The following is a 24862-nucleotide window of genomic DNA, read 5'->3' as shown; positions in this document are numbered from 1 at the left end:
TGTGAAACCGGCTGCTGAAGGGAGACAGTACAGAAACATCAGATGCGCCACCAGTGCTGGATTGGATCATTTCTTATTCTAAAGCCACTCTAACCAACAGTGATTTGTGGGTGTATCTACAACCCTGTCAGTCTTAAAAAATCATAAGAAATAAAAAATCTCATGATTGTAAATGAGCCTTCTGACTGGGATGTGTATGCAAGAGTACGTCGCCCTCCTACTGGCCTCCCAAAGCTTTAGTATTCATTTTAAAAAATTGTATTATTGTGCAGTTATTGCATCTTTACTAGCTTTTGTATTGGTTTTTATGCTCTTCTGCTAGTTGCTTATTATTTTCAGCTCTTAGGCTGACTGGGTTCTATTTATATACAATATAAATTAATATGTATTGGACTGGATTAGAATATAATCCCTTAATTAACTATGATAACTATTAACTATGCACTAAAATGTGTCTGAAGAGGGCAAACTGGGAGATTGTTGGTGACGGCTGATCCACGACACTGCTCCACGTTCTAATAACCTTGAAACAACTATTTCTGACCTGATGATTGGTTACCATAACAACAATGGGACCTGCCAGACACTGATGTGTCTGACACAGTAATCCAAGCATGGAGACGAGATTACTGTGCTGGTGGTCTGTAAGGCAGACGGTTCAGTTGTGTTCCGCCTCAGGGTCCGAGATGGCGGGAGAAGGGAAGGTTGATTTGGTGACAGACGGGACGGTGTGTGTGTGCGTGTGTGTGTGTGTGCGGGGTTCAGAAAATAAACCAGACATTGTTGGTGCTTAAGCGTGAGGAACAGGCAGGCAGTCACGTCTGCGAGCGTCTCCCGCCGCCTCCTCTCGAACAGGCGGAACATTTCGTTCTTTCCTCCTCTCTCGCTTCTATCCGTCCGGTAACCATAGAAACCACCGTTACCTTAAGTGAGGTTGTCTGCCAGATGGACGAGGTGTCAAATGAGGATAATGGGTTTGTGTTACGTGAGCACACTATTGTTGCAGCTTCAAACTTCCACCCTTCCTTCCCTCAAGTCCATGAAAAAACTGTCACACAAACACACACAATGAATAACACACAGGTGACAACTGCTTGTCATAACAGGCTTTAAGTTCAGTTTGACCCTCTGCAACATCATGTATGAAGAATGTGAGGGTTTGTATTTCTTTAGCTCTCATGTTTCGACCTGTCCAGCAATCAGAGGCGCCGCGGGTTCGACGCTGGGCGGAAATGGTCAACTCCAGCTGGGAGACATTTAGCTCCTTCTATTGAACAAAGTCTCTTGCTATGTTCTGTACTCCAGCAGAGCCCCCATTCCTGATCACTGAGAGAAGGGTTTTGACATTTAGGCCTCAGAACAGAGGCAACAGCTTCAGGCTGCAGGTTATTACTGTGACGGCACAGAGCAACTCGAGTAATCAACCAGCGGCCATAAAATCAAACCCACAAACTGTATTGAATCGTGTTGTTCAGATTAGTGGTGGGTTTTACAGTTCTGGTAACATCAACCACACTGGAGTACACATGACTTTATAAGGAAGCCAAGTGATGCGGCCCATTGCATGTGGTATTTAGCCGGGCCTCTAGTGCCTGTTTATTTTCCAACGGCAGCTTCTGAGTCAAAACAGTGACGGATGGAACAAGCACGCAGGCGAAAATATGCAAAACAAAAAAGCTGAACAAATGATAATACACATCTTTGGCAGAAAGAAGGAGAGCACTTAAGGCTGGACATAAAAATACTTGCAGTTGTTGTTCTGTTAGGCAGCCTGTGTGTTACTCTAAAAATCAACTGGGATTTCATGTTGTAACTATCCCGTACGGCACCAAAAGCACGTTTTTTTGGTTTTTATTTTCTCTATGGACCCTTCAAATCATACTTTTCATACTGATATTGACTGACTGATATAATTTGAGCATCAATAAATATGTGCAACATCCTCTTCATTTGAGAATCAAACCAAAAAGGCAACTGACATGATAAAACACAAAGGCAAAGACTTTTGAGATGAGAAGAGAGTCAAATGTCACCACAGATCAGCCTATTTTATAGACACTTGCTAACAAATCCTGTATTTTCACCCCAACCATCATTGCTCACACAATCCACACCGCTGATAATAAAAAGGTAAAAACGATTCACCACTGGCAAAAGAATTGTGCTCCAGCAAGATTGTTTTTTTGTGTGCATAAAGTTATTTTCTGGGTCACTGAAGGCAGACATCCTCTGATCTCCAGCCGAACAAGTAAAGTCGCATTAATGAATAATGTGCAGGTATCTGAGGTCGGGGTACAGGAGATTGGCCAACAAGGCCAGCAGTCGGGGTCCATCTCTGAGACAGTGTCCTGGGTACCGGATGAACTGGGCCGCTTTAGTCACAGACTCCTCGAACTCGGCGTACTGCTTGCTGCTGGCCATGGCCTCCAGCATCCCCAAGGTCTGCAATAAAGAGCGGTTATTTTTAGATAATAATTGCAGGCTACGAACTGGAGAGACCTTATTTGCAGATATTGTTACATACTTGCTGTGCTTTTGCGGAGAGCTGCAAGTCACTGGTGGGCTGGAGTCTAATCTCCTTCTCTGATGGAACCTGAATGGACAGGAATGCTGCCAGACTGCGCACAACCACCCTGAAACTGCACATATACCAAACATACGTTAATTAGTGGTTGAGCTGTCAACATCTCCCCCTATATCACATAAGCTTTCCGATCTAATGCGCGTGAGTGTACCTATTAGAAACGGGAGACCTCTTTCCCAGGCCTATGGCTCCCAGTAGCCCCGAGTTCAGTCTTTCTTCTCCCAGTTGCATCAGCCTGGTTTCCAGCTTCTGTAGGCCCATGACGACTCCTGAAACTTCAGTCTGGCCCGACTGTGGCTGCAGCTGCTCTGCTGACAAATTCAGCGCCTTGTGCCACCACAGAAACAGTTTGGCTTCATCACCTGGACCGCTGGACACCCAAAAACCCCACAAATAGTCACAATACAGCCACACACCATAGACACCAACATGCTTACTGGATTTAGCGTGGTAGACTGCATGATGAGTGTGTATGATTACACCAAAGTAATGAAGCCAAGTAAAGAGACAAGGAGGTTCCAACCTGGGAAAGACCTGATTGGTCCATGTGTTGATCAGGGCCAGGATTCTTCTCTCATTGGCTGCTGTGTGTTCAGTGTTGAGGCGCTGCAGAATGAAGGCATAGAGCGTCAAGAAGCTGCCTCCCGACTGGCTTTCCGACAGGAAGTCCTCCACGGTGAGCTCGGGCACCTGCAACGACGCCAACACAGGCCCCCAACCTAAAGACTCCTGCTCAACTGAAATGAAAAGAGACATAAAAACACCCCGCTTACATATTGCAGTCCAAAATAACTGAACGCAACGTTTGTTCTATAGAAGAATTAAGAAAAATATTGATATTGTTTTGTTTGAATAAACGGAGGCTAACAAAGCTACCGTGGTCGAAGTACGCTGTGATGCATGCCTCCATGATGCGCGTCATATGCCGCACTGAAGCAAGGCAGCGGGAGCAAGCTGTGAGGAGAGGCAGGATCGGAAAGCCTCTCCCCTTCCGATCCAGCCAGGTAATAACGCGGGCAGCAAGTGCCTCTCCAGTGGAGACCCCGACGCCATTCAATAGTGCCAGAGTGTCGCTGAACAGGCCACAGAACGCCATGTGCCTCCGCTCCAGTTCAGTCTCTGCGGAGGAAAAACGCCGGAGCCATTAAAAGTCGAGCATAGAGGCGTTGCCGTGATGGTGGGCGAGGTAAATCACCTGGCGGGTTGAAGGTGACGATCCCCTCCAGCAGCGTCTCCAGCTGAGCCTCCAGACTGTTGAGGCTGATGTTGCCTCCCTGTTCCAGAGTCACCAAAGACTGGACGCACCAGCGCACCAACGCTCCAGCCTTCAGAGTCTCTTCCTGTCCAAAGCAAAGTAGCAAATCAGGTGTGATTCAGGCATTTCTAAAATACTGCACAACTTTGTCGTGATCTCACAATGCACAGGAAAAGGTTTCCTCAAATTGAAAGACATTACTTCATTAAAGGCTATTTTTGAGAATGACATAGTAGCAGAAAATATAATGTGGCATCACAGACTGGTTCTGTTTATTATACAGCCCAACTATCTTAAAACTGAAACACTCTCGTCATCTCCTCTAGGATATATATATTGGCTGAGTACTAAAGAACCAGGAAAGAACACTAAATTGTTTAATCCCACGTGTACACATGAGGTAACCACTAAGAGCTCTTGCACGTGCAGATGCTGTGTCTGTGTATTTCCCCGGCCTACAAAATAATCACATCTGGGAGATGTTAGTGTTAATGTTCTGCTGAAATCTAAAAGGGACATTAATAAACCTGTGATCTGACTTGCAAAAGAAGCAGCACTGCGTTTTCTCACTGTGTTTGGAACTTCATTAGCGCTGTGTTGAAGCCCAGCAGCGCAACGCAGCACTTTCAGAAGCAGCTGAGGTGCAGAATCACCAGCGAGCAACAAAGACGCGGGATAGTGGGTGCTGACATAGCCCAGAATGCCCTGGTAGGAGGTTAAGTCCACTTGGTAGCAGGGAAGAGAAGTGGACTGGACCAAAAGACTGAATAGAGGGGAGTCCTGGAGGTTGAGGAGGAATAAAAAGTCATCACTAATCAATGAATGAAAAAAAAGGATGAATCCCAGATTCAGGAATTGTGGACTTACCTTTTGACTCAGCATTTGTTCCTCCTTGGCTAGAAAGACAAGCATGTACAGAAGGTAGACCAACATCCTGTGTGACTCATTGTGGGTGTCTGGTGGAGCAGGACATGCTGCTGACACGGGAGTTGCTCGAAAGTGGTCACTCAGCACGCTGAGCCAGTTAACCTCACATAACACCTCTCCCAGATAGAGAAAACAGCTTTTGGGACTTCCTCTCTCCACCTGGAGACACAGGACAAGTCATCTCATGTAATCACACTTAGTAACAGATCTCCATTTGCTTGTCACAAATAAATATATAACTCGTTCTTCTTGCTTAACGTCCCCTCACTTGCCTGTTCAGTTAGCATACATTTTTAGGAAGGATACAAAAAGTTCAGATATTTTATGTTTCTTGTATCCATCTGGGTGTAGAGGAGACAGTTTACTTCCAGGAATAGGATGTTGGGACTTTTTGTACAGGAAGCTGAGCTAATAATAGAAACTGGCAGGCAGGGATCCAAGCTTCAAATCAACAGGCTCGCCTGGGCGCTGCATGTCTAGACCAGTGTGCAGTGCTGGGGGTGCCAGGGTTTAAGGTGATGCAGGGCCTCACTTTGAAAAGCTGCTCCATTAGCAGAGTGTCGGGGTGCAGGTGCCTCCAGGGCAGGCTGCGGAGGTGTGTGTGGTACAGGTATAGGAGGTACTCGGGCGTTCGTGGAGCGGTGCAGCTCTCACAGTACTGCATCAAACACAGCCACAGCACACCTCTCTGACCAGGCAGCAGACGTTCTGCAACACACGAGCACAGTTCAAACCCCAGCAGCGCTTATATGAACCCGGAGGCGCTGGCCTCACACCCACCTCTGAATTTGTGATGCAGCGTTTCAGTGAGTTGAGTGTACAGGCTGACCAGCTCCCCTGCTGCGCTCGCTTCAGTCTCCAGCCACGGGTAACACTTCAGGTCACTGAAACAGACTCTTCCCCTCATAAACAAGCCTGTCAACCATGATCACGCTAGCATCTGCTGCTCAAAGTTGCTTACCTGCTATCGCTGGTGTCCAGAGGAAAGATCCAGGGTTTAAATAGTTTCACAATCTTGCTGTGTAGGTCGTGTAGAGCTGCGATGAAATAATAGCTCCATCAGTTGAACTAACTTTCGTCATCAAACATGAGGTGTTGCCCGTACCCTTAGTTATTTTGCTGCTGCCCACAGACTCCCTGGCACAGCTGCTGAGCCGCACGTTAATCAGACGGCCGATTAAATGCTCCCAAAGGGAAACCACCTCGTTCACGTACGGAGTCCAGGCCGAGTACAGGCCGAAGCTGCGAAGCTCTGGATTACCAAGACGACTCCGGAGAAAGTAATCACTCAGCCAATCAATGGTCTCATCCACCTGTTAGCAACATATAACAGTACTTCAGAATTAAACCTTTTAATTAGAGAGAATATGTGTTTGAGGTTAGGTGATTACTTGTTGAGGGGAGAGACTGATGGGGGATCTGTAAGGAGGAACAAAGGGTCCGACTGCACATCCCGTGACATCAGAGACGGAATGTGTCTGTTCAGCTTTGATCTTGGTTTGATGGGTGGGTGGTAAACACCCAAGCACTTGTAGGGTCACCTTCCAGCACTCTGGACTCAGTAACTGGTTTGATGAACCTGAGGATGTTAGAATACTTGGTTAAAACACTCCCAAGTGATGAGCACAAGATAAATATATTTGATAAGTATGAAAGATGAGACCTATACCCCCCCACCCAAACACACACACACACACACACACACACACACACACACACACACACATACTCGTCATTAGGAGACGTAGGCAATCGCTGTAATGGTCAGGAAAGTGGTAGCGTAAAAGGCCCGTCCAGTGTTTTGTAAACAGGTGAAAAGGTATAAGAAGTTCAGGCTCGGGGTCTTGACCGCAGACACAGAGAGCTCCGTGAACCAACTCCAGCAAACGCGTTCTCTCCGAAAACACGGGGTGAGTTTCATTCAACCACTGTGACAAATCAAACTGTAAGGACAGAGAGATGCCATTACTGAACTGGGTAGTCAAATTCTGTTAGTTCATTATATATACTTGGCTGTATGAGTCCTCTCTCACCTTTGTAAGCAGTAGGAACACAACATCAGCACTGCTGAGGTCTAAAGACATCACTATATCTTGATAAAGGAAGACAAGCTGACTGGGTGCAGCATTGGGAGTGAAGAAGGGAGCCACGAGTGGACAAAGGCGTCTTTGATCCAGGATGGTCCTCAGGACACGGCTGCATTCATCAGCATTGCCCTGTATGAACACCTTGGCACAAAATATGAAAGTAGTAGAAATGTAAGAAAACTGCTATGTGCACTTTACTGCCTAAAACGGGGTTGACGACACAGTGAGGGCCAAAATATGCATTTGCATGTGTGTACCTGGCCGAGAATCTCCACACACGAAGAGAGGTACTGGCGGGTTGGGGGATGTCTCAGAGTGTCCTCACAAACATAAGCAACGATTAAGTGGAAGGCTGTCACACCAACATGCTGCGCTGCTGGGGATCTCTGCGCCTTGTACATATTCACCAGGGTACTATGTAGAAAGCAAATGTTTTGGTCAAAATGGTCGATTTTTAATTCATTTTGACACATTGCGTAATGTTTATACTGATACTGACGTGATAAAGTTTTCTGTGTGGACAGCAGCCTGGGCCAGGCTTTGTGGTGGGGGAGCCACTGCGTCTGTTTGGAGCTTCTTAATGTCCCGACACAGTGATGTTATCTGAGTCTGCATGGCCTCCTGCCTCTGGACCCGCTCACACTAGAAAAACACGGATCGAAGACAGAAAGGACATTATGACAAGCACAGTCAGGGACTATATTTCGCTTTTCTCTGGCATACAGTGACACTGATGTTTGCTGCTCCCTGGCATGGCTGTCCTCCTTTCCCTTTACATTCCAGAGCCATTGTGACCTGTTCTGATTGGTTCTTATACAGCAGTGGAAGGCTTTCCAGCAACTCCTGCTCTAGTGCCACCTGCTGGGCTTCGCGTGCCACTGCAATCCTAGAAAACAAAGCATTAGATACATTTTAGTGCATGTATAAATAGACTGTCTGCAGCTGATGATATAGACATATACCTAGCCTGCTCCTGGAGGATACTGAGGTCTGTCTGTATTAGATCAGTAGCGGCTTTAGAGTCAGTGAGGCACACAGAAGGGATTTCAGCAACAGGAGCCTTTTGCTTTTGCAGCTCTGGAGCAGGATGAGGTACTGGATGGTTCTGCAGGTTGGAGAGGATGCGGTCCTTTGCTGCACACCACAGTATACACTAGATGTCAATAAAGCAGTAACAAAAAAGAAACCTCTATACAGATTTCAGATCTGTTGTGTTTTCGTTACCATTGGTCCGGTTGGTTTTCTCAGTGAGATCCAAGTTTTTAGGCTGTAAGAAAGCCGGTTCACTCCGCACTTTTTCCCACAGTGACAAAACCTCTTTCACATCATACAGCAGTCGCTCCTGATCCATAAATTCCAGCCATAGTTCCTAAAGTAAAACATGGCAAAAAAAATGTAATTGTGTGGGCTCCATGTTGTTCAAATGTTGAGTTTATCAGATTAATGCAAATATGAATGCAAATAGAAAATGAAAATAGAAAAATGAAATAGAAACCCACTTGCTGTCGCTGCATGACCTGTGCCAGCCTGTGGGGATCATACTCAGGAGGAAGAGAGGGAAGGTACACTTCCTGCTTTTGCAGCGTCTCATCGTCCAACCACAAAGCAAATACACCAAACAACCTGTAGACGTCAGTCAGGTGAGTACTGAGATATTTTTAACCCACAATAAAGGCTGATGCTGTCTGTCAGGAAGGAGAATACAGTGTGTTAAAGATACCTGACCAACTCTGTGTGCAGCTGTGGAGAAGTCAAATAAGGCTGGAGTGGATTGTCAGGACTTCCCTGGCTGTCTGATGAAGGTGCATGTGGCAGAGGTACCCTGAGAGCCTGGCTGGCAGCATGGTGGAAGTTAGACACCTCCTGTATTCGCTGTCTGAGGTCTCTGAGTAGAGCAGCCTGAGAAGAGGCTTGGAAAAACCTTCGGCCAATACATCCACCTGCAGCCAGCCTAATGGACAACACACGTGCTGATGTGGTGACATGAAATCATTCCTTTTGACCATTATCAGAAATACCAAGTGTACATACCCATATTCAGGTCCTGGCTGTCTGAGATAGAGCTGTAAGAACTTCTGCCAAACCAGGGGAAGCAGGGGGTGATCAAGAGGTGTGGCTAAAGCCTGACAAGCCCAGCGATACACCTGCATCCTCAGCAGAGATGGTGCTACTGGCAATTTCAGCTTCTGCTGTGCCTTCTAACTCACACACAAACAAAATGTTAACACTAAATGCAGTACATAGGATCATGAACGATACAATTCCACAATACGATGTATTAATCTGCTCTTTGAACTACCTTTACCACCATGAATTAATAGAGTAAGGAATTTTTCTGTATACCTTTAAAGCTTGGTCTGGAGAAATGTTTGTGTCCGAGAGGAGCTCATTTTCTACACAACGTCTCAGCTGAGACTCATCCTCAAACACGCCCTCCATATTCATCACCAGCCAAGCAAACCAAACCTACAGACGTGACATTTACAAAACCGTTTATTAAAATATTTGGATGCAAAGCTGATGCTTTGAGAGCACGTACCTCTGCACTGAGGGATGGGCCCTCGATAAATGAGGGTGTGGCATTTCCAGCAATCCAGTCAACCAGAGAGGAGAGCAGACCCCGATCTCCATGATAACCTAAGGCATTCTACATGGAAATTGAAATCAATACAAAATCTTTATTAGCTCTCTAAATCTTTCCAAGCCCTGGAGGGACCTTTTTGCATTTAAAAGTGAAACCTATAAGATAAGATATGATTGCTAAATTATTATTAAAATCTGATAAGACTGTGTGAAAACCTTGTGTTCATGGTAGAGAAGTCTCTGCACACATTCTTCTTGGTGGTGTTGGAATGCAGCACAGCAGAGCTGATCCATGAGGAACAGGACTGTTTTGTCCCTGAACCAGAAGTTCTGCTGAATCAAAATCCTGACCCAAAACTCCAGGACAGCTGCCACGCCAACTCGACTGGGAAGAGAGCTCTCCACAACGTGATTCTGGAAAATCACAATTTTTCATTGGTTACTGCTTTGAAGAATAAAACGTTTTCTCAAAAGTTTAAATAGGGTTATTTATTGTGGTAAATAAGGCGTTGACAAAAAGTTCAGTTCAAAGTGGCACACCTGAATGACGCTATTCAGCAGTCGAATATTGTCTCCGTAGGTGGCTCCTGTGAGGAGCGGTGCCACCCGATGAGTGACTTGCTGTGTCACGCCTTGAGGACACACACTGTCATACTGCAAAAACAGCTGGATGCAACTTACAAACCTGGAACGATCAAGAGTTGGAGACATGGCCCATGCTATAATGAACCTTTCTTGTATACATCCTTTTGTTTAGGTTTCTGTCTTACTGAGAGTTGTTGAGCAGGTAGAAGCTGAGAGGGTACGTTGGTGGGAGAATGTTGTCCAAAAGGTGCACAGCAGCTTTCAGGTGGCGCGACTGAATCAGGCTCTTCAACAAGTCAACACCATCCGAGCAAAAGTGCTCAAGACTAGAAAATTATAGAGGAATTCAATTCACAGATTAACTTAATTTGAATTTTATACATGTGATCAACTGTAATTAACAGTGTGTGAGAGTACAAACCGATGGCCCACTGTTGTCATGGCGATAGACAAGTAACACCCAATCGGAATGCCTGCTTTTACAGCCCTGATGACAGAGTGCATGCTGGGAGAGTGTGTAAGCTCTTGAGGGGGGTTAGATGTTAAAGCAGGGACTGACCAGGCCCCTTTGGGGTTCTGGGCATTGGCGTGAAGCTTTAACCTTAGCAACAGTTGCCACGCCCATTGGTTAAAGGATGCTTCAGGTGATACACCCAAACGAAGGACACTGGCAAGGTAAGACACCTGAAGGACAAAGAACATTGGTGAAACAGGGATAAGATATGTCAAAAGAAGATGAGGCAGCTGGAAGCAAAGAGTGTGCTTGGTACCTGTTTGAGTCCCTCTGATATGAGGCCACTGTAGGGTTTGTCAGTAAGGTACTTCTGATAGGCTTCAGCCACCAGCAGCGCTACTTCACTGTGGAGTGATGGAGACAAGGCCAAGGAGCCATCCTGCAGGAGACACAAGACATCTTTAACAGGAAATGGATGACGACACTGAAGACATCTGAACTAAAGCATTTATAATCACCTGAGTGTAACCCCAGTTCAGGCCCTCGAGTATGACACAAGCCAGGCGGTTCTCCACCGCAGCCAGGGGGTGCTGCAGCAACCAGGCTCCGATCACACAGATCTCCTCATGTGTCGGCCTCCACAAACTGAGAGGAAGCTCTTTGCATAAGTACAGAGCCACCTACCAAACACACAGGTGCACATTTCTTTATGATTGAGATATCAAGCGGTACTCTCCATTCACAATAACTTTGTAAACATGTAGGTTGAGTTTTAAAGGAATAATAAAACCAACCATTCCTACTGTCTTTATAGTCTCCCTCAGTCTTTCCAAGAGCACAGAGATAATGTAGGGATGAACTGTTGCAATGGATGCCAGCAGCTCTCGCCCCACTTTCGAATAAGTTTCTCTTGTAGACACACTGACATAAGACACCTGAAACATAGAGGTGGCAAAAACAATATAATAATATAATAATAATACCCCATATTTGTTAACTTGTGGAGCAAGGTGATGAAAACCGTGCCCTCATCGGGTTGACCCAAACCAATACCCCGGCGTACCTGGTAAATCAGCAAACTTATGGTTGTGATGAATGAGGGGTCAGAGTGCCGAGTGGGCGTGGCCATTTGTGCTAGGGCGGTGAGTAGGGAGATGCCATCGGAGCTGTTCACTTCACACAGCCAGTGCTCGAACCTCTGCTGGTGCTGGGGGTCTGTAGCAAGTACACAAGTCTAGATGAGACCGAAAACCTTTAGACTGCTGTGGTTGGTTTTAAATTATTTTTAATGTTCTGTTATTTTTGAACCTTAGCAAAAATTCCAGGCATGTTTTCAGACGACAGGTAAGACAATTTCAGTATAAGTCGGGCATTGATACCTCTAAGGCCCATCATGCAGGAGTGCGTATCACATGTGTTGCTCAGAGTTTCCAGCTCAGCTGTCTCTGCACACTGCATGACATAAAGCACCTTCCACAGCATGGAGCTGGACAGAGTTCCATATGGCATCTCAGACATAAACAACCAAATGCCCAACCTGTGAGAGGACCACAAATCATTCATAGTGAAATCACTTTTTATCAAAATAGAAACTAGGGCTGATTTCTTACCTTTTGTTTCGGAGCACGTGCAAAACAGCTCTGAGAAAGAAATAATCGTACTCCAGCTGTAGTTTTTCCAAAGACAGGGAGTGTAAGCCGGATACATCAGCACCAGTTAAGCTCACATACTCAGCCCAGTGATCGCTGACATAGCACACTGTCATTCTAGGGAAGAATATGCTTTGATTATTCATGTCGTGCTCCGTATACTGGATTTGACAGTATGTATTGTCAGTGTACTAGCCTTATCATGCGCCCAATCCGTTTCACTAGCTGTCTGTATCGTGCCCTGTTATAGGCTTGTAGTCCAAGAGCCAGAACTTCAATCAGTGACGATGCAAAACCAAAAACACGCATCATCTTCTGACTGGAGCCTGTCTGTGCCTCATACCCACCTGCAGGGACAGGGACAACCATTTAGGCTTATTAATATTCACACATGTATGCATATTGAGTAAATCACCTACCCCTCGTGTTAATCCCCAACATGTGTGAATACAGCTGCTGGAATGGGAACTGGGTTAACAGAGAGATCAGATCCTCCTCACAGAGCAATAACCAGCTACTCTCTGGGTCTTCATCCTAAACAGACATCAAGAAGGTAAGAGCTTCAATTGGTCTTTTTTTATCCACATAAAAGTGGACAAAAACAATTACATATAACAAGCAAGTTCTTCAGTTTAGTATTTGACACCCTTTATTCATCTTTTGGATCTAAATATCTAAATTTGGTTATTATCCAGGCTATTAAGTTTAAGGTTAAAATGCATCCACTGCCTTGCTACACATACTTCCTCTCCCCCTTCGTCCACTAGCGTCCAGTTGCCAGATCCAGGTCCAGAAGCTGTTGAGCTCTGGCTCTCGCATGGTTTCAGATGTCCCAATAACTCGGCACGGTGTCTTAATTAAAACAGACGAACACTTTTTAGACAGCAGAAACCATATTTTTGCAATTTAAGGAAAACCTATTTATTAGAATCACACAGTCACCTGACAGGAGACATTAAGATGGTAAGAGCCTGCATGAATTGCTGTACTCCGCAGCTGGTCCCCCAAACCTGGATCCGAGACAAAGATTTGCAATAAAACTCTTCACGATTATTTACATGACAACAGTCGCTGGCAGCCAGCGTTCCTATCTGACCTGGAGGAAGTGTGCGGCCCACTTGCCAACTCCGGCAGGACAGCACAGAAGATGGCAGAGGAGGAAGAGACGCTCATCTGATCCTCCACTGTGCAGGAGGACGGCCACCTGCAACCACAGAGTAAATAAAAATATAAAATATGATGACCTATGGAAAGCAGAGTAAGCAAAGTGCGATAGTGAACATGTGGATTTACCAATCTTTCAAGCCAGTGATGGACATCTGTTTGAAACTGTGTGTCATCCAGGACTCTGCGAGTGAAGCTGAAGAGGACGCTGATGGCCTCCTTCAGGGGCTGGAGGGAACAAGGCTGTGTTTGGCTGCCAGAGTAATCTGATGCCCAAAGTAAGCAATGCTTTAAATTTCACGTGTTTCTTACTCAGCATTCCTGAATTAAAGGTTCATAATTATTGGACGTAACAGTTAATGAAGTAATGCATCACAGTACTCCGGTTATTATCTCTCCTAATGAATCAATCGTATTGACTAATTTCACAAATTCGCTTTGCTCAAAAAATATTATGAAGTGTTTTCCGTATCAAAAACATGACAGCCACATCGAGGCAAGAATTCAAAAGTCCATCACCTTTGAGTAAATGATACAGGTATGACTCCACTTGCAGCCGAGACAGCTGAGCAGTATAAGCATGCAGCGCCACCTTCTGATGGAGCAGCTCACTGCGGGCTTCAAACAGCTTCCTCAGCTCAGTCAGTACTCCCTCACTAAAGTCTGCCTGCTGGAAGCGGTGGTAGCCACACACCTTAGACTGATCTGCACATACACCCTGTATTGATGAGACACATGCATAGATAACTGACATGAACCACTGGTTAAATGCTTAATCTGCAGACCATAAATAGTGTAGAATCAGTCAAAAGTCTGGATACACCTTCTCATTCAGTGACTTTTCTTTATTTCTGTTCTATCAAAACTATGAAGGAACACATGTAGAATCACATAGAAAGTTCTAAATAAACCAAAATATGCTTAATATCTTAGATGGTTTGACTTTGATGTAATTTTTGCACAAATTAGGCCGGATTCACGCTGTCTCCTCTGAGGATTTTGAGATGTGTCTGCTACCTATAATCTGTGAAGTGTTGCTGTGGGCTGTAATCTGAGGCGCTTAAGGTGAACCTGGACTCCTCTTTACTTTGCTGAGTGCCAAAATATGGGTAATAACAGTAATGACATAGGGCTGATAACTGTGGATCAACCCTTCTCATGCACAGTGCAAGTGATGGTCCTAAAACACAATAAGAAGGCAAAATTTCCAGAAATTAACTTATGACAAGGCAAACCTGTTATTTGAAACCAATTCCAGGTGAGTTCGTCACTAAGCTGATGCAAGAATGTGCAAAGCTGTCATGAAAGCAAAAAAACAACTACTTTGAAAAATCTAAATTTGAACAATATTTGACACCATTTTGTTCACTGTGAGGTCCCATGTGTGTTGCCTCACAGTTTTGATGCCTTTATTATGAATCTACAATGTAGAAGGTGACAGAGATGAAGATAAAGTCCACACATTGAGAAGGTGTGTGCAAACTTTTAACTTGGTGTAGCTTCTGTTTTGGTCAAACCCCCACCTGAAGTGTAAGCTGTTCCTCCCTGAAGCTCCAGAGGCGATTCTGCGTGCTCTTGCATTCAGAGGACTGTGTATGAAGCTGTGTGTGTGACTGGGTTAGCTGTCTACGACAGCGCCAGTAGTTTTGCAGCAGTTCGGTCAGTTCGTGGTTTTCCTGCCGCGCTAAAGCGTAGAACTGTGTCGCACAAACCTCGACACTTTCAAACCAGGTCCGTAAACCACCGGCGGGCTCCCAGACGCTCAGCTGCTCTGGGGTGAACGGCTGTAGATGGAAACATTAATATGTGACAGAATAAGCTAGACGTGAGTAAAGAAGCATAGACTAAGTTTCAGTTTGAGACCACCGTGACTAACTTTCACAAAAATGTAAATGTCCATGTCAGTCATCTGATCTCAAATTGAACAGAGCATCTTTTTATAAGAGAGGACAGGCAGATGCAGTCCTAAAAACTACAATTCTAAGGTTAGCTTGCGTAAGTAACTTCACAAAATTGGGATAATTACAACACATGTACTGCAATTTCCGATTTTATTTCAAATCCCCTGTGGTGTTTTGTAGAACCAAAAGGTTATTTTACACACAAATAGTGCCTAACTAATTCATGTGTTGACTATACCAGTAAAAGGCTGTTGTCATTAATCACTAGTTAAGTTACCTGCATTTCTGGAGCAGTCTTGGGTAATTGGGGGTAGAGTTTAGACCTTGAAATTTCAGCTACAGACTCCAGCTGCAAACTCGGAGGTGAGGATTCCTGTTCTGGAAGTGATAATACTGCAGGTTCCCACTCTGGGTTTTTCACATTTGCTTCACATAGATGAATCTCAGAGCTCTCCTCCAGTGTTGCAAGACAAGGATACAGCGCAGGGGCCGTAGGTGCATTTGGGATCTGAAACTGAACCAGATTCCAACGCTGTGTGTCTTTTACTAGGTTGGTGGTCTCATCTGTAGCTTTGTGCTCCTCGTCCTGTCTCGCCGCTCCTTCATCTCTGCTTGATTCTGTCAAATCACCTGGGTTGGGTTTAGTCTGCTTTGACTGTGAAGCCACATTTGACAGCGATGCGGCTAACGTATGTGATGACGAGGCTTCCAGTTCCTCAGAAAGCTCATCTGATGGATGTGTTGTAGTCTGAAGTTGGGCATCGGGCTCGTGTCTCTCCTCTTCTGGGCTCTGATATGGTGAACTTAGAGGGATTTCAGTGAACTCCGAGGAGGTGGCATCATCCGGGGCGGCTGGAGGAGCGGTGGATCTTGTGTTAACCTCCGCTGGCTTTCGCTGAAACCATTTAACAGACAAGATCGATTATATATGGTTTAAGCACGTGTCATGCTATACAATTCTGAAATCTTGATGAATGCAAAAAGCATCAGATGCTAGTTTTCTAGGTAAACGACTGTTGGGTTGACTAACCTTTGATTTTACGATGGGTTTTGCCTTTGTTTTCTTCGGTCGAACTGCCTCCATGATGATCAATGACGGTCCCACCAGCTTTTTACACAGCTTGAATCATCTCGACAAGCAATCCGACCGTGTCAACTGGTATAAACGATGCAGATGAGCTGAAAACGAGCAGCTCACATGCGTAAACCAGTTGTGTTTAAGCAATAATCAATAGCTGGAGCAGTCCGAGAGGTGGATCGGGGGTCAACAGCGAGGCTGTGGTTTCAAGATAAACACGGTGCAAACGAAACACTCTCGTAAGGTCTGTGGAGATAAAACACTGGCAATATCCGAGACAAAAACAAGCATGTCCTTAACGTCATTACATCCAAAGAAGAATTTTCTGGAAAAAACAACCACTCCTTCCTGATAAAAGTCCAGTTGGCGACATATCAGGGACCCTGAAGGCGAGCTAGGCTAAAGGAACGCGTAGCTCTTGATACGCGACGGTCTATTTTCCTCTTTAAATGTCTTCTGAGAGCCAGTGGACAATCTTCTATGTACTGTGTTTCCAAAACATTACAAACGCGATTTCACTGTCCAAGAAAGCGACGCGACGGAGCAGCTCACTAGCTGTCATTCGGTTTGTTTATTAGAAGAACTCAGGGACGCGATCTTGGGCCACGTGACCACTCCTCTCTACGGGAAGCCAGGGAGTCCAAACTACTGTCACAGTTCAAAGATGGCGCTTCTAATGTAATCTCGTTACAATTTATGTGTACGTAAATGACAACTTTTTATATTTTTTTAGAGCTTCTATTAATGTATGCATGTTTATTACATAATTGATGTAACACTTGCAATAGCAGTCACCTTTGAGCATTTTGGTTTTTGCTTTTGTTATGTTTATTAAGTTTCAAAGATGAAATAAAAGGAATTCACAGAGGAGGAATGTCTATATATTACAAGCAGCATAAGCGCACATTACAATTTTGGTTTTAGTCTTTCCCTTTAAAGAGCAAAAACTGTCATGACCATTAATATTCAAAAAAAGAGGAGTGTATTTGATCACAGAGAGCAAAATGCAGTTATAATTGCTGTCTCTTTGCGGTTGATCAGACCAGCCATTTTTAACACTACACAAAAAAGGAAGGAAAGAAATGTTACTTTATACATATCAGCAAAACATTTGTTTTTTTATGCGAAACTTTTTACTACAAGTCCTCACGCAGATCTCAGTTTCTTCTAGATGTAGACTAAATTTGTAGTTAGATTTACAGCTCTACAATTCTAAGAAAGATGATATATATTCAGTATTTTTCAAATAAGACAAACATTTTATAAGAAGAGAATGACAAAAACCATAACAAAATAAATGAATAAAGTAAAAAAACAAACAGATTTAATGTAACCCCTCGTTAAATTGTGTAAATAGTGTTATTAATGTTATTCCTTGTAAATGACGCAAATACAGAACTGTCTTTAAATCTTATTTCTCTATGGACAAGCATTAATGGGATTAGATGACTCTTAAAATCCTGTGAAGGCAGAACATGAAGAGCTTTTAGCCAATTCACAGACACCAGAAGCAATTTTCATAATTCATTTTTAATTTTCAGCTTCAGTCTATTTGTCTAAAAGTACAAAGGTCTGCTCTGTGTACACTGGGGGACTCCCCGAAGGTCTGTGCTTGTCAGAGGTTTGAAAGAGTGTTTCCCTTGAGTTTTTACGGAGGGTCGATGAAAGACTGCAGGGTGGGGTTACCTGGACTGCTGTGTCCTGGTGATACAGTCTGTGTAAAGGTAGCTGTTCTTGTTGGTCTGTGGGAACTGGTGTTTGGCTGAATGCATCAGGCATGTGGTGAATATAGGTCTGACTGAGAGCCAGGCTCAGGATGTCAGTTTTTTCCTTGTAGAAGCGCAACTCGATGCCTCGTCGCCGTGCCAGCACCAGTTCCCTCTGCGCCACCTGCAGTTCTTCTCCGAGTCGGCCAGGTGATCTCTGCTCACGTCCGAGCCAGTCCAGAGCCAAGCTGCTGCGCATGTGCTCATCTAACCCTCGCTGAGAGTAATAGCTGATCACACTCTGATGGAGGAGACAGGCAATAATCAATTGTCACAGTGAGGCTTAATCAAAGGCACAAATCAGATTTGGTGAACTCTTTACCTGACGGGAATATTGTCGTTTTCTCAAAGCTTTCAGAGTCCCGTTCCAGTGCAACAACTGAAATACAGTCATCATCTCCTAAAAGCAGGAGACAGAGAGAAAGAGGAGAGGTCCTAAAAGAGAGACTTAGATAATAAAGGTCAACATCCTTCTCTGCTGGTGTGACGATGGAAACATATTCTGTTGACATTGGTGAAACACACACAAGTGATGTTTGGTTTGGGCAGGAATTATAGCGTAGTGTTTACCCACCAGGTAGGCTTTACCCCGATTTATACGGCACTATGTGGCTGAAGAGCTGCCACGTGTTAAGAGCTGTGACATTATGGGTTTACTAAAACAGTCGAATGATACTGATGTACTGCTACAGAAATGGAAAATGTAACACGTAGTTTGGGGCGATGTTGTACATGGTCTACCTAATATATAGGGATTTTTTGCCCGTCCACCAAACTCTGACATCTCCAGCATTGACTGCATGGGGAAAGTGAAACAATTATATACAATATTGACTTTTTAATAACACTTCTCTCTAGGTCCTTTTGAGAGTAAAGTGGCATGTTAATAATCAAAGGTATAACAGTGAGGACTGATCACGGTTAGATTGTTTAAAACATTTTAAATGCTGTGCAACTGAAGACATTTTAAGACAAGGTGCACCTTCTTTGTCACATGCGTCACACTTTCTGTGACAAAAGAAAGAAAAGCTTTCTGCGAAACAAATGCCATGTTTTACCTGAAACTCCAGCATGGTTCTCCCAATGTAGGAGTGGAGTAACAAACTGTAGGTTCCTAAACTGGTACTGGAGTCGCACACATCTTCCATCGAGACCTTTACAAACGACAACGAGCATAAAAAGCATTCCTCCTCATCTGCATTATAATGAGCAGTGTGCTGCACTCACAGCACAGTGGGTGGCCGCCTGCTGCAAACTCTGAGTGATGAACTGAGCGTCGATGCATCGACACGGCAGCTCGTTCACGAGGGAGTTCATCAGAGCCACGCGGGCCGCGTCCCGCCGAGCCTCAGCTTGACTGTCACACACCTGCAGATGCGATGAATGAGGGGTGAGAGGAAAAGGGTGAGAAAAGGCGCCACTTACAACAGAAGCGCTCAGATATTGTTTGCGTGACGCTAGAGCTGATTCGAACACACATCCTTAGTTCTGTTTCAGCGATTTCACACTTGATTAAAGCTACAGGATCAAAGCTAAAAGCAGCAGTGTGATTAAAACATTTGAGGCATCCAATCACATGCCTTCTTTGAGCTGGGGGCTGTTTTTTGAGTCACAATGAGCCCATTCACAGGAATTGTGAGGTTTGAACAACACATATGTGTCAAACAAACCTTATAGTTCCCGAAACAGCTTCCGCCAGGCAGGGTAACATAACAGACGTATGGGGGGCCCGGGGTTGGGGCGGACTCATACAAAATCAGGCTCTCCGCATGGACGTCCCCGTCTCCAAGCGACCCATTGGAATCACCAGAGGAACCCTTTGACCGCTGCACCTGCTTCTGCCCCCAGTAATGATGGAGCATGGCCACCACATTCACTGTGCACATTAGAAATAAAACACAACTATACTGAACGCACGTTGTGTAGTTACTCATTGACAGGAGTAAAGATTATAGCCAACCATTTGAGCTTGAGCTGATCTCCAAACAGGTAAACATGGACTTCCTTTATCTTTGTGTGCCAACTCAAATGCAACTAAGGCTTTAGCAGCACTATAAAAGTAAGGTGAACACCTTCTACACCCCTGGCCCCACTCGTAAGATGGTAAGACTGGTTACCCACTCTGCAAAAGGTCAGAAACACAGTGCAACAATTGGAATTTGATGTCGGTTTACTCACAGTCTCTGGGGCTGCTATCAGTCTCAGTCTGCAACAGGTATGACATGATGCTCTCCTCTCCTTTCACTTCCTCTTTACTCATAATATTCACACTGCAGTCCACTGTTTTCCCCCACTCAAATTGTCCATCAAAATATCATTCATGATCCTGGACATAAGCAAAAGCCACCATCATCAAAACTCTGAATGGGAACCTCGTCAGTTACAACCTCAAAATCTGAAAGCCACTCCTCATCTCTGTCTCCACCTACTTAACTCCTCCTCCTTTTGCATGAACATCTCACCAGGCTTTTGCTTTTGAAGTGGACCACCTTTGTCACCCTTGCTGCCAATTAGCTTACGAGGCCCCTTCCTCCCACCCACACCCACCCACACACACACCACACACACACACACACACACACACAGAGGTGCAGAGCTGGAATGCCGAGTCCCTCCCCTCTGGCTGTGCAGCTGGCTAATCCTTGAACACATTTTGACAGTTAAAGACCTGACCCAAGTAAGCAAGTTGAACTGGACGGCACAATTCACCTTCATCAGTGAGGAAAATGAGACCCTTTCATTTGAAGTTGTGTGATACATTGTGAAATGCTCACCATGTGGCGATTTTTGTGTGTGTTTTTTTAAAAATGCAGTGTCGTGGGCAAATGGGGGCGGGACATTTCACACTCTAATTTGAAGCCACAGAGCTCAGGGCCTGAGCTCCATTCACACTTCAACATGAATAGCTATTGTTCATGTCTGAATTCATCTACTCTTTCAAAGCTTCTTACATAGAAATGAACAAAAATCTGATAGCATTTTTAACCAAATTTCTGTGCTGTGAAACAAAACTACTTTGACTTCCAGTATCTCTGCACGTTGGAAGCACCGGTGTACCCCGGTGTGTACATCCTTCCACATTTGTGTCCATCATTAGATTTTTGACTGGTTGCTAGGGGAATGGGGGTGGCAACCCATTGAAATTATCATAAGAGTCAAAGAACTGAAATTCCTTGAGACTGTATAAATTAACATCACACACACTTTTTTCTGAACAACACATGCAGACCTACAATCAATGGGAAATATGAGATGATAATAAAGATGCTGCTGTGTTATGCTTGAAATCAGTTTTATTACTGATGGTGACATAATTTTATTACCTTTTATAAGGTTTCAGAAGTTTAAATTGTCCATATTTACATTAAGGAAATGTTGGATTCAAGCTCTCGATGAATCTTTCCACCAAAACTCATAAATGTCCAGAGAGAAGAATTAGGCAACTTTCCAGTAAATGGTGATCAAACAGGAGACACGTTGTCCTAATATTGTTTGTCCCTGAAGTTTCTTTCATCCCCAGAAGGAGGCGCTCTCCACGCTAGACTTGATCGTGCTCTGGTTCTCTCTCCTGGATTTTGTCACCAAGTTGGCTTCTCCTTTCTGCAGGCGTCTTCTCTGTGCTGCCTTCTGCTGTTTGGTGAGCTGCCTGCGTACTTTCTGACGCACCACATCCTGCAGGAAACACAGAAACGACAACAGATGAAGGCAAATGCTGTCAGTCACACGACAGACACGACAGACACACAGCAACAGGACGTAGCCTTGCAGTTTCAGCTACAGACCAACTGTTCTTAAGCAAATTTTGACACCTTGAGGACAATGTTGAGTCACACATACAGATGGCACATGTGATAACACATTTGTCCTGTTGTACGCTGCTACCTGAACGGATTTTTGTGTTTATATTTTAACAGTCTCTTGCTATAAGCCTGTCTCTTCTATAGCTGTATTGAATAACAAACTGATTTATTACCGGTGGTATGGTGGAACAGCTCCCCACACTGCCCATCGTGGCCTCACTGTCTGTCCGCATCCTCCTGTGTTCTGCTACGTGCAGAAGGCTGCTTGAGTCTCTGCAAGAGACAAATCATATAGGAAAGTCTGTGAGCTTGAGTCAAAAAAAGCTGAATTATAGTAGGAATTTCCATACCTGAATGGCTTAAAGTCTTTATTGGAGGTAGACAGGTCAAACAACTCTGGACACTCATCCTCTGCCTCTTTAAACTCTTCATCATGACCGTTGTCTGCCTCATCATCACTTCCAGTAGGTGCTATCCCAGGTTCCTCTTCATCACCTTCACTCTCCTCGTCCTCATCCTGCGTGCGTGTGTGCGAGTCACTGACTTTCAGACCTTCCAACTCCAGAATTGCAGCCTTATATTCTTCTATGTCTAAGCTCTCTTCATCTTCTTTTTCTCCCTTCTCCTCTCTCAAATGTTTGTCCAGCTCCTCATCTTCATCTTCATCATCATCATCGTCATCCTCTTCTTCTCCATCAGGTCCAGCTGGATGTAGCAACGCTCCATCTCTCTCCAGATCTTTGGTGAAACCGCTGGCTGAGACTTCAACGTCGAGAGAGTAAGATCGTCTATGAAAACAAAAAACAACCTTTTACATCATCAACTTTTAGATCAATTTTCACAACTTGCAATAGAGGTATATAAAATTATTCTTTGACAATGTAAACAGCAAGACAAGATTTCTTAGGGCTGAATTATAAAAACTTGTATATTTCCTCAGTGCACCCTTTTCTGACCTAGCATTAACAGGCCTACCTGATGTCCTTGAACGTTGGAAACAGTTCACTCTCGTAATTGAATCGCCTGGCAAAGAAATCTCGGATACATTTGACATCTCTGTCAAAATACCTAGGAAGGATATTTTGAAAAAAGACAACCGATAACATGACTGAATGGATGGTTTTGGCCCTCATTCATTATTAAAAATGAGACACCAACCATTCCGCATTAGGATGTGAAGTGGACACCATCTGTGGGAAGTCGATCATCGTTATGTGGTCCTGGTCGTCCATCATTAGGTTGAACTCATTAAAGTCTCCGTGGATTAAGCCATGATTAGCTAGTTTGACTATAAGATCCATGAATTCACTGTAAAGAGCTGATGGGTCCTGCAGTTCATGCACTTGACACCTGAGGGATGGAGAGAATCCACTGTGACTGTGGACAGAAACCAAGAGCAGAATGTGTCACATTCAGCTGTTCACATACAGCGGATATCCATTGATTAGCTCCATCACCACAGCATGTCTGTTATAGTCCACAGGTTTGGGAACAGGAAAGCCTTGATCGTACAAAGCCTGGAAAAAGAAAAGAGAACAGTCAAATCTGCACCAGCCTGAAGTCTTCCTGCGAGACACACCTCATCCGATTGGTGTTTGTACCTTCATGTAGGCAAACTCCTTCGTGGCAGAAAGACGAGACAGGTAGAGCCAGGACATGTTCCTCCGGTGTTTGTGATAATCTCTCTTGTTCTTCAGATTTCTGAAGGAGGTGCGACCCAATCTGTGAAGTTTCAGAGCATACTGCTCCCCATCTGGACTTGCAACAATATAGATGTCTACAGGAGATAAACACAGGTCTCCTTTTTAAAAACAATGCGTTGTTGAGGTTTTCAAAGCAGCACAGAAATCGGTACTTTATAACTTAACTGCAGAGTACAAATTAGATCCGTGTGCTTTCTCACCTGACTCTTTACCAACCCCCATCTGGTTTCCAACTGAAATAATGACTTCTCTTGAGCACAAGGTCTTCAGAGCTAAGTAGTCATACCCTCCGTTATTCAGCCTGTAACCCTGCACCGCTGAAATAATCATAAATATTAGGAAAACATCTCCAAAACAAACCCTCAAAAGAACAACTAAAATGATTCTTACTCTTGGTGCGTTCATAGGCCACAAGTTTATGTTTGACGAGCTCTCTGAGGACTTTGTTGCAGCCACCATGTCTGAGGCTAGCGATGGAGGACAGAAGACTCACCGGAACAATCTCATGGTTCTTCATCCCCATTTCAACCTATGAAGTTTTGAGTAGAGTCGTAGAAGAACAGTGTGAGCATAAGCATGCCAAGTGAAAAACAGTTTACAGAAACAGATTGACGATATCAATACCAATGAACTACAGTGCGATTGAAAACACAGTGATGACACCATTACAAGCTTACTGTGTTAGCATGACAAATATATTCAACGGAAGCAAAAACCTCTACCCTAACAGATGAAATTACATCAGTTACTAGATTGTCTGTCATAAAAAAACATGATTCTAGACTAGTAATTGAGAGTGGCGAACTACCATAGCAAAGGCTAACTGCAGTGGTGACTCTTAGCTTAGCTACTTAGTCGCTACTTACTGCTGTCAGGACCCGAAAGTCATCACGAGATAAATATCGCAGCACAACGACATTCAGTTTTCCCATCTTTTAACCGCAGCACAACCTCTGACGGTGGATTTTAGGACAATAATCAGCCCTCAGATTTAGACGTCTGCACCACTGTAAACACACGTGCAAGCCGGAAGTTCTGTCGACAGAGAAGAACGTCACTGCAGTTTAACGTCGGCGTTAAATGACATCATCAGGGCACGACATCACCCTTTGTGTTTTGCGTTGGAAATCTTGGATGGATAATTTTAGCAAAAAAACAAACTTAAAATATCTTGATAAATAAAAAAAAGCAACAATTTGCGGCTCTATAGACTACATAATGTGATTCCTAGATTGGTAACAGCAACTTTCCCAGATGCAAATTTAGTTACTGAATAATTCATCATAATATTTGATTGCTATTCTGTGTAGCTGATCTTTATTCCTT

The 24862-nt window shown here is 44.3% G+C and overlaps 3 protein-coding genes across 3 annotated transcripts; all 3 read right to left on the bottom strand.

Moving 5' to 3' along the window:
• Window positions 1–1565: 1565 nt before the first annotated feature.
• epg5 (ectopic P-granules autophagy protein 5 homolog (C. elegans)) lies at window positions 1566–16879 on the bottom strand. The gene is made up of 45 exons (XM_057034165.1): window positions 16220–16879; window positions 15467–16084; window positions 14812–15072; window positions 13808–14006; window positions 13418–13554; window positions 13221–13328; window positions 13067–13134; window positions 12868–12976; window positions 12544–12658; window positions 12321–12471; window positions 12086–12241; window positions 11855–12012; window positions 11539–11690; window positions 11270–11410; window positions 10994–11155; window positions 10792–10914; window positions 10443–10705; window positions 10207–10347; window positions 9977–10121; window positions 9653–9850; window positions 9393–9500; window positions 9197–9319; window positions 8885–9051; window positions 8574–8804; window positions 8353–8476; window positions 8078–8222; window positions 7816–7987; window positions 7577–7739; window positions 7353–7495; window positions 7111–7267; window positions 6800–6994; window positions 6496–6709; window positions 6158–6345; window positions 5872–6079; window positions 5728–5803; window positions 5547–5650; window positions 5299–5474; window positions 4707–4925; window positions 4410–4619; window positions 3780–3924; window positions 3461–3703; window positions 3108–3321; window positions 2736–2954; window positions 2525–2639; window positions 1566–2442 (listed from the first exon to the last, which is right to left on the bottom strand). The coding sequence occupies exons 1-45, from the start codon at window positions 16271–16273 to the stop codon at window positions 2260–2262; spliced, it is 7701 nt and encodes a 2566-aa protein (XP_056890145.1). The 5' UTR covers window positions 16274–16879; the 3' UTR covers window positions 1566–2259.
• Window positions 16880–17058: 179 nt separating this feature from the next.
• Window positions 17059–20503, bottom strand: LOC130526478 (protein limb expression 1-like). Its single transcript, XM_057034183.1, has 6 exons — window positions 20212–20503; window positions 19704–19909; window positions 19261–19401; window positions 19092–19187; window positions 18356–18433; window positions 17059–18274 (listed from the first exon to the last, which is right to left on the bottom strand). The coding sequence occupies exons 1-6, from the start codon at window positions 20291–20293 to the stop codon at window positions 17816–17818; spliced, it is 1062 nt and encodes a 353-aa protein (XP_056890163.1). The 5' UTR covers window positions 20294–20503; the 3' UTR covers window positions 17059–17815.
• An 805-nt stretch (window positions 20504–21308) lies between these two features.
• Window positions 21309–24600, bottom strand: riok2 (RIO kinase 2 (yeast)). The gene is made up of 10 exons (XM_057033761.1): window positions 24403–24600; window positions 23927–24065; window positions 23737–23853; window positions 23435–23610; window positions 23262–23350; window positions 22992–23183; window positions 22809–22901; window positions 22184–22621; window positions 22007–22106; window positions 21309–21705 (listed from the first exon to the last, which is right to left on the bottom strand). Exons 1-10 carry the CDS (start codon window positions 24466–24468, stop codon window positions 21544–21546), a joined length of 1572 nt encoding a protein of 523 aa, XP_056889741.1. The 5' UTR covers window positions 24469–24600; the 3' UTR covers window positions 21309–21543.
• Window positions 24601–24862: the final 262 nt, after the last annotated feature.

This window comes from Takifugu flavidus, chromosome 5, assembly GCF_003711565.1.
Source record: "Takifugu flavidus isolate HTHZ2018 chromosome 5, ASM371156v2, whole genome shotgun sequence".
NCBI classification, from domain to species: domain Eukaryota; kingdom Metazoa; phylum Chordata; class Actinopteri; order Tetraodontiformes; family Tetraodontidae; genus Takifugu; species Takifugu flavidus.
This window is presented reverse-complemented; position numbering and strand designations above follow the sequence as displayed.

Bases quoted from the DNA above. Each gene is read 5' to 3' on its own strand.
- riok2 (XM_057033761.1), bottom strand. From the start codon at position 24,468: ATGGGAAAACTGAATGTCGTTGTGCTGCGATATTTATCTCGTGATGAC. The intron at 23,611-23,736 runs GTGAGAAAGCAC...TATCTCCTGTAG, and splicing joins GGGGGTTGGTAAAGAGTCAG to ACATCTATATTGTTGCAAGT. The intron at 22,902-22,991 runs GTTGGTGTCTCA...TATCCTTCCTAG, and splicing joins TCACATCCTAATGCGGAATG to GTATTTTGACAGAGATGTCA.
- LOC130526478 (XM_057034183.1), bottom strand. From the start codon at position 20,293: ATGAGTAAAGAGGAAGTGAAAGGAGAGGAGAGCATCATGTCATACCTG. The intron at 19,910-20,211 runs GTGAGTAAACCG...TAATGTGCACAG, and splicing joins TGATAGCAGCCCCAGAGACT to TGAATGTGGTGGCCATGCTC. The intron at 19,402-19,703 runs GTTTGTTTGACA...TCGCATCTGCAG, and splicing joins GCTGTTTCGGGAACTATAAG to GTGTGTGACAGTCAAGCTGA.
- epg5 (XM_057034165.1), bottom strand. From the start codon at position 16,273: ATGGAGGCAGTTCGACCGAAGAAAACAAAGGCAAAACCCATCGTAAAA. The intron at 12,242-12,320 runs GCTAGTACACTG...ATTCTTCCCTAG, and splicing joins CGGATTGGGCGCATGATAAG to AATGACAGTGTGCTATGTCA. The intron at 11,156-11,269 runs GTTGGTTTTATT...TGTGTTTGGTAG, and splicing joins CTATAAAGACAGTAGGAATG to GTGGCTCTGTACTTATGCAA.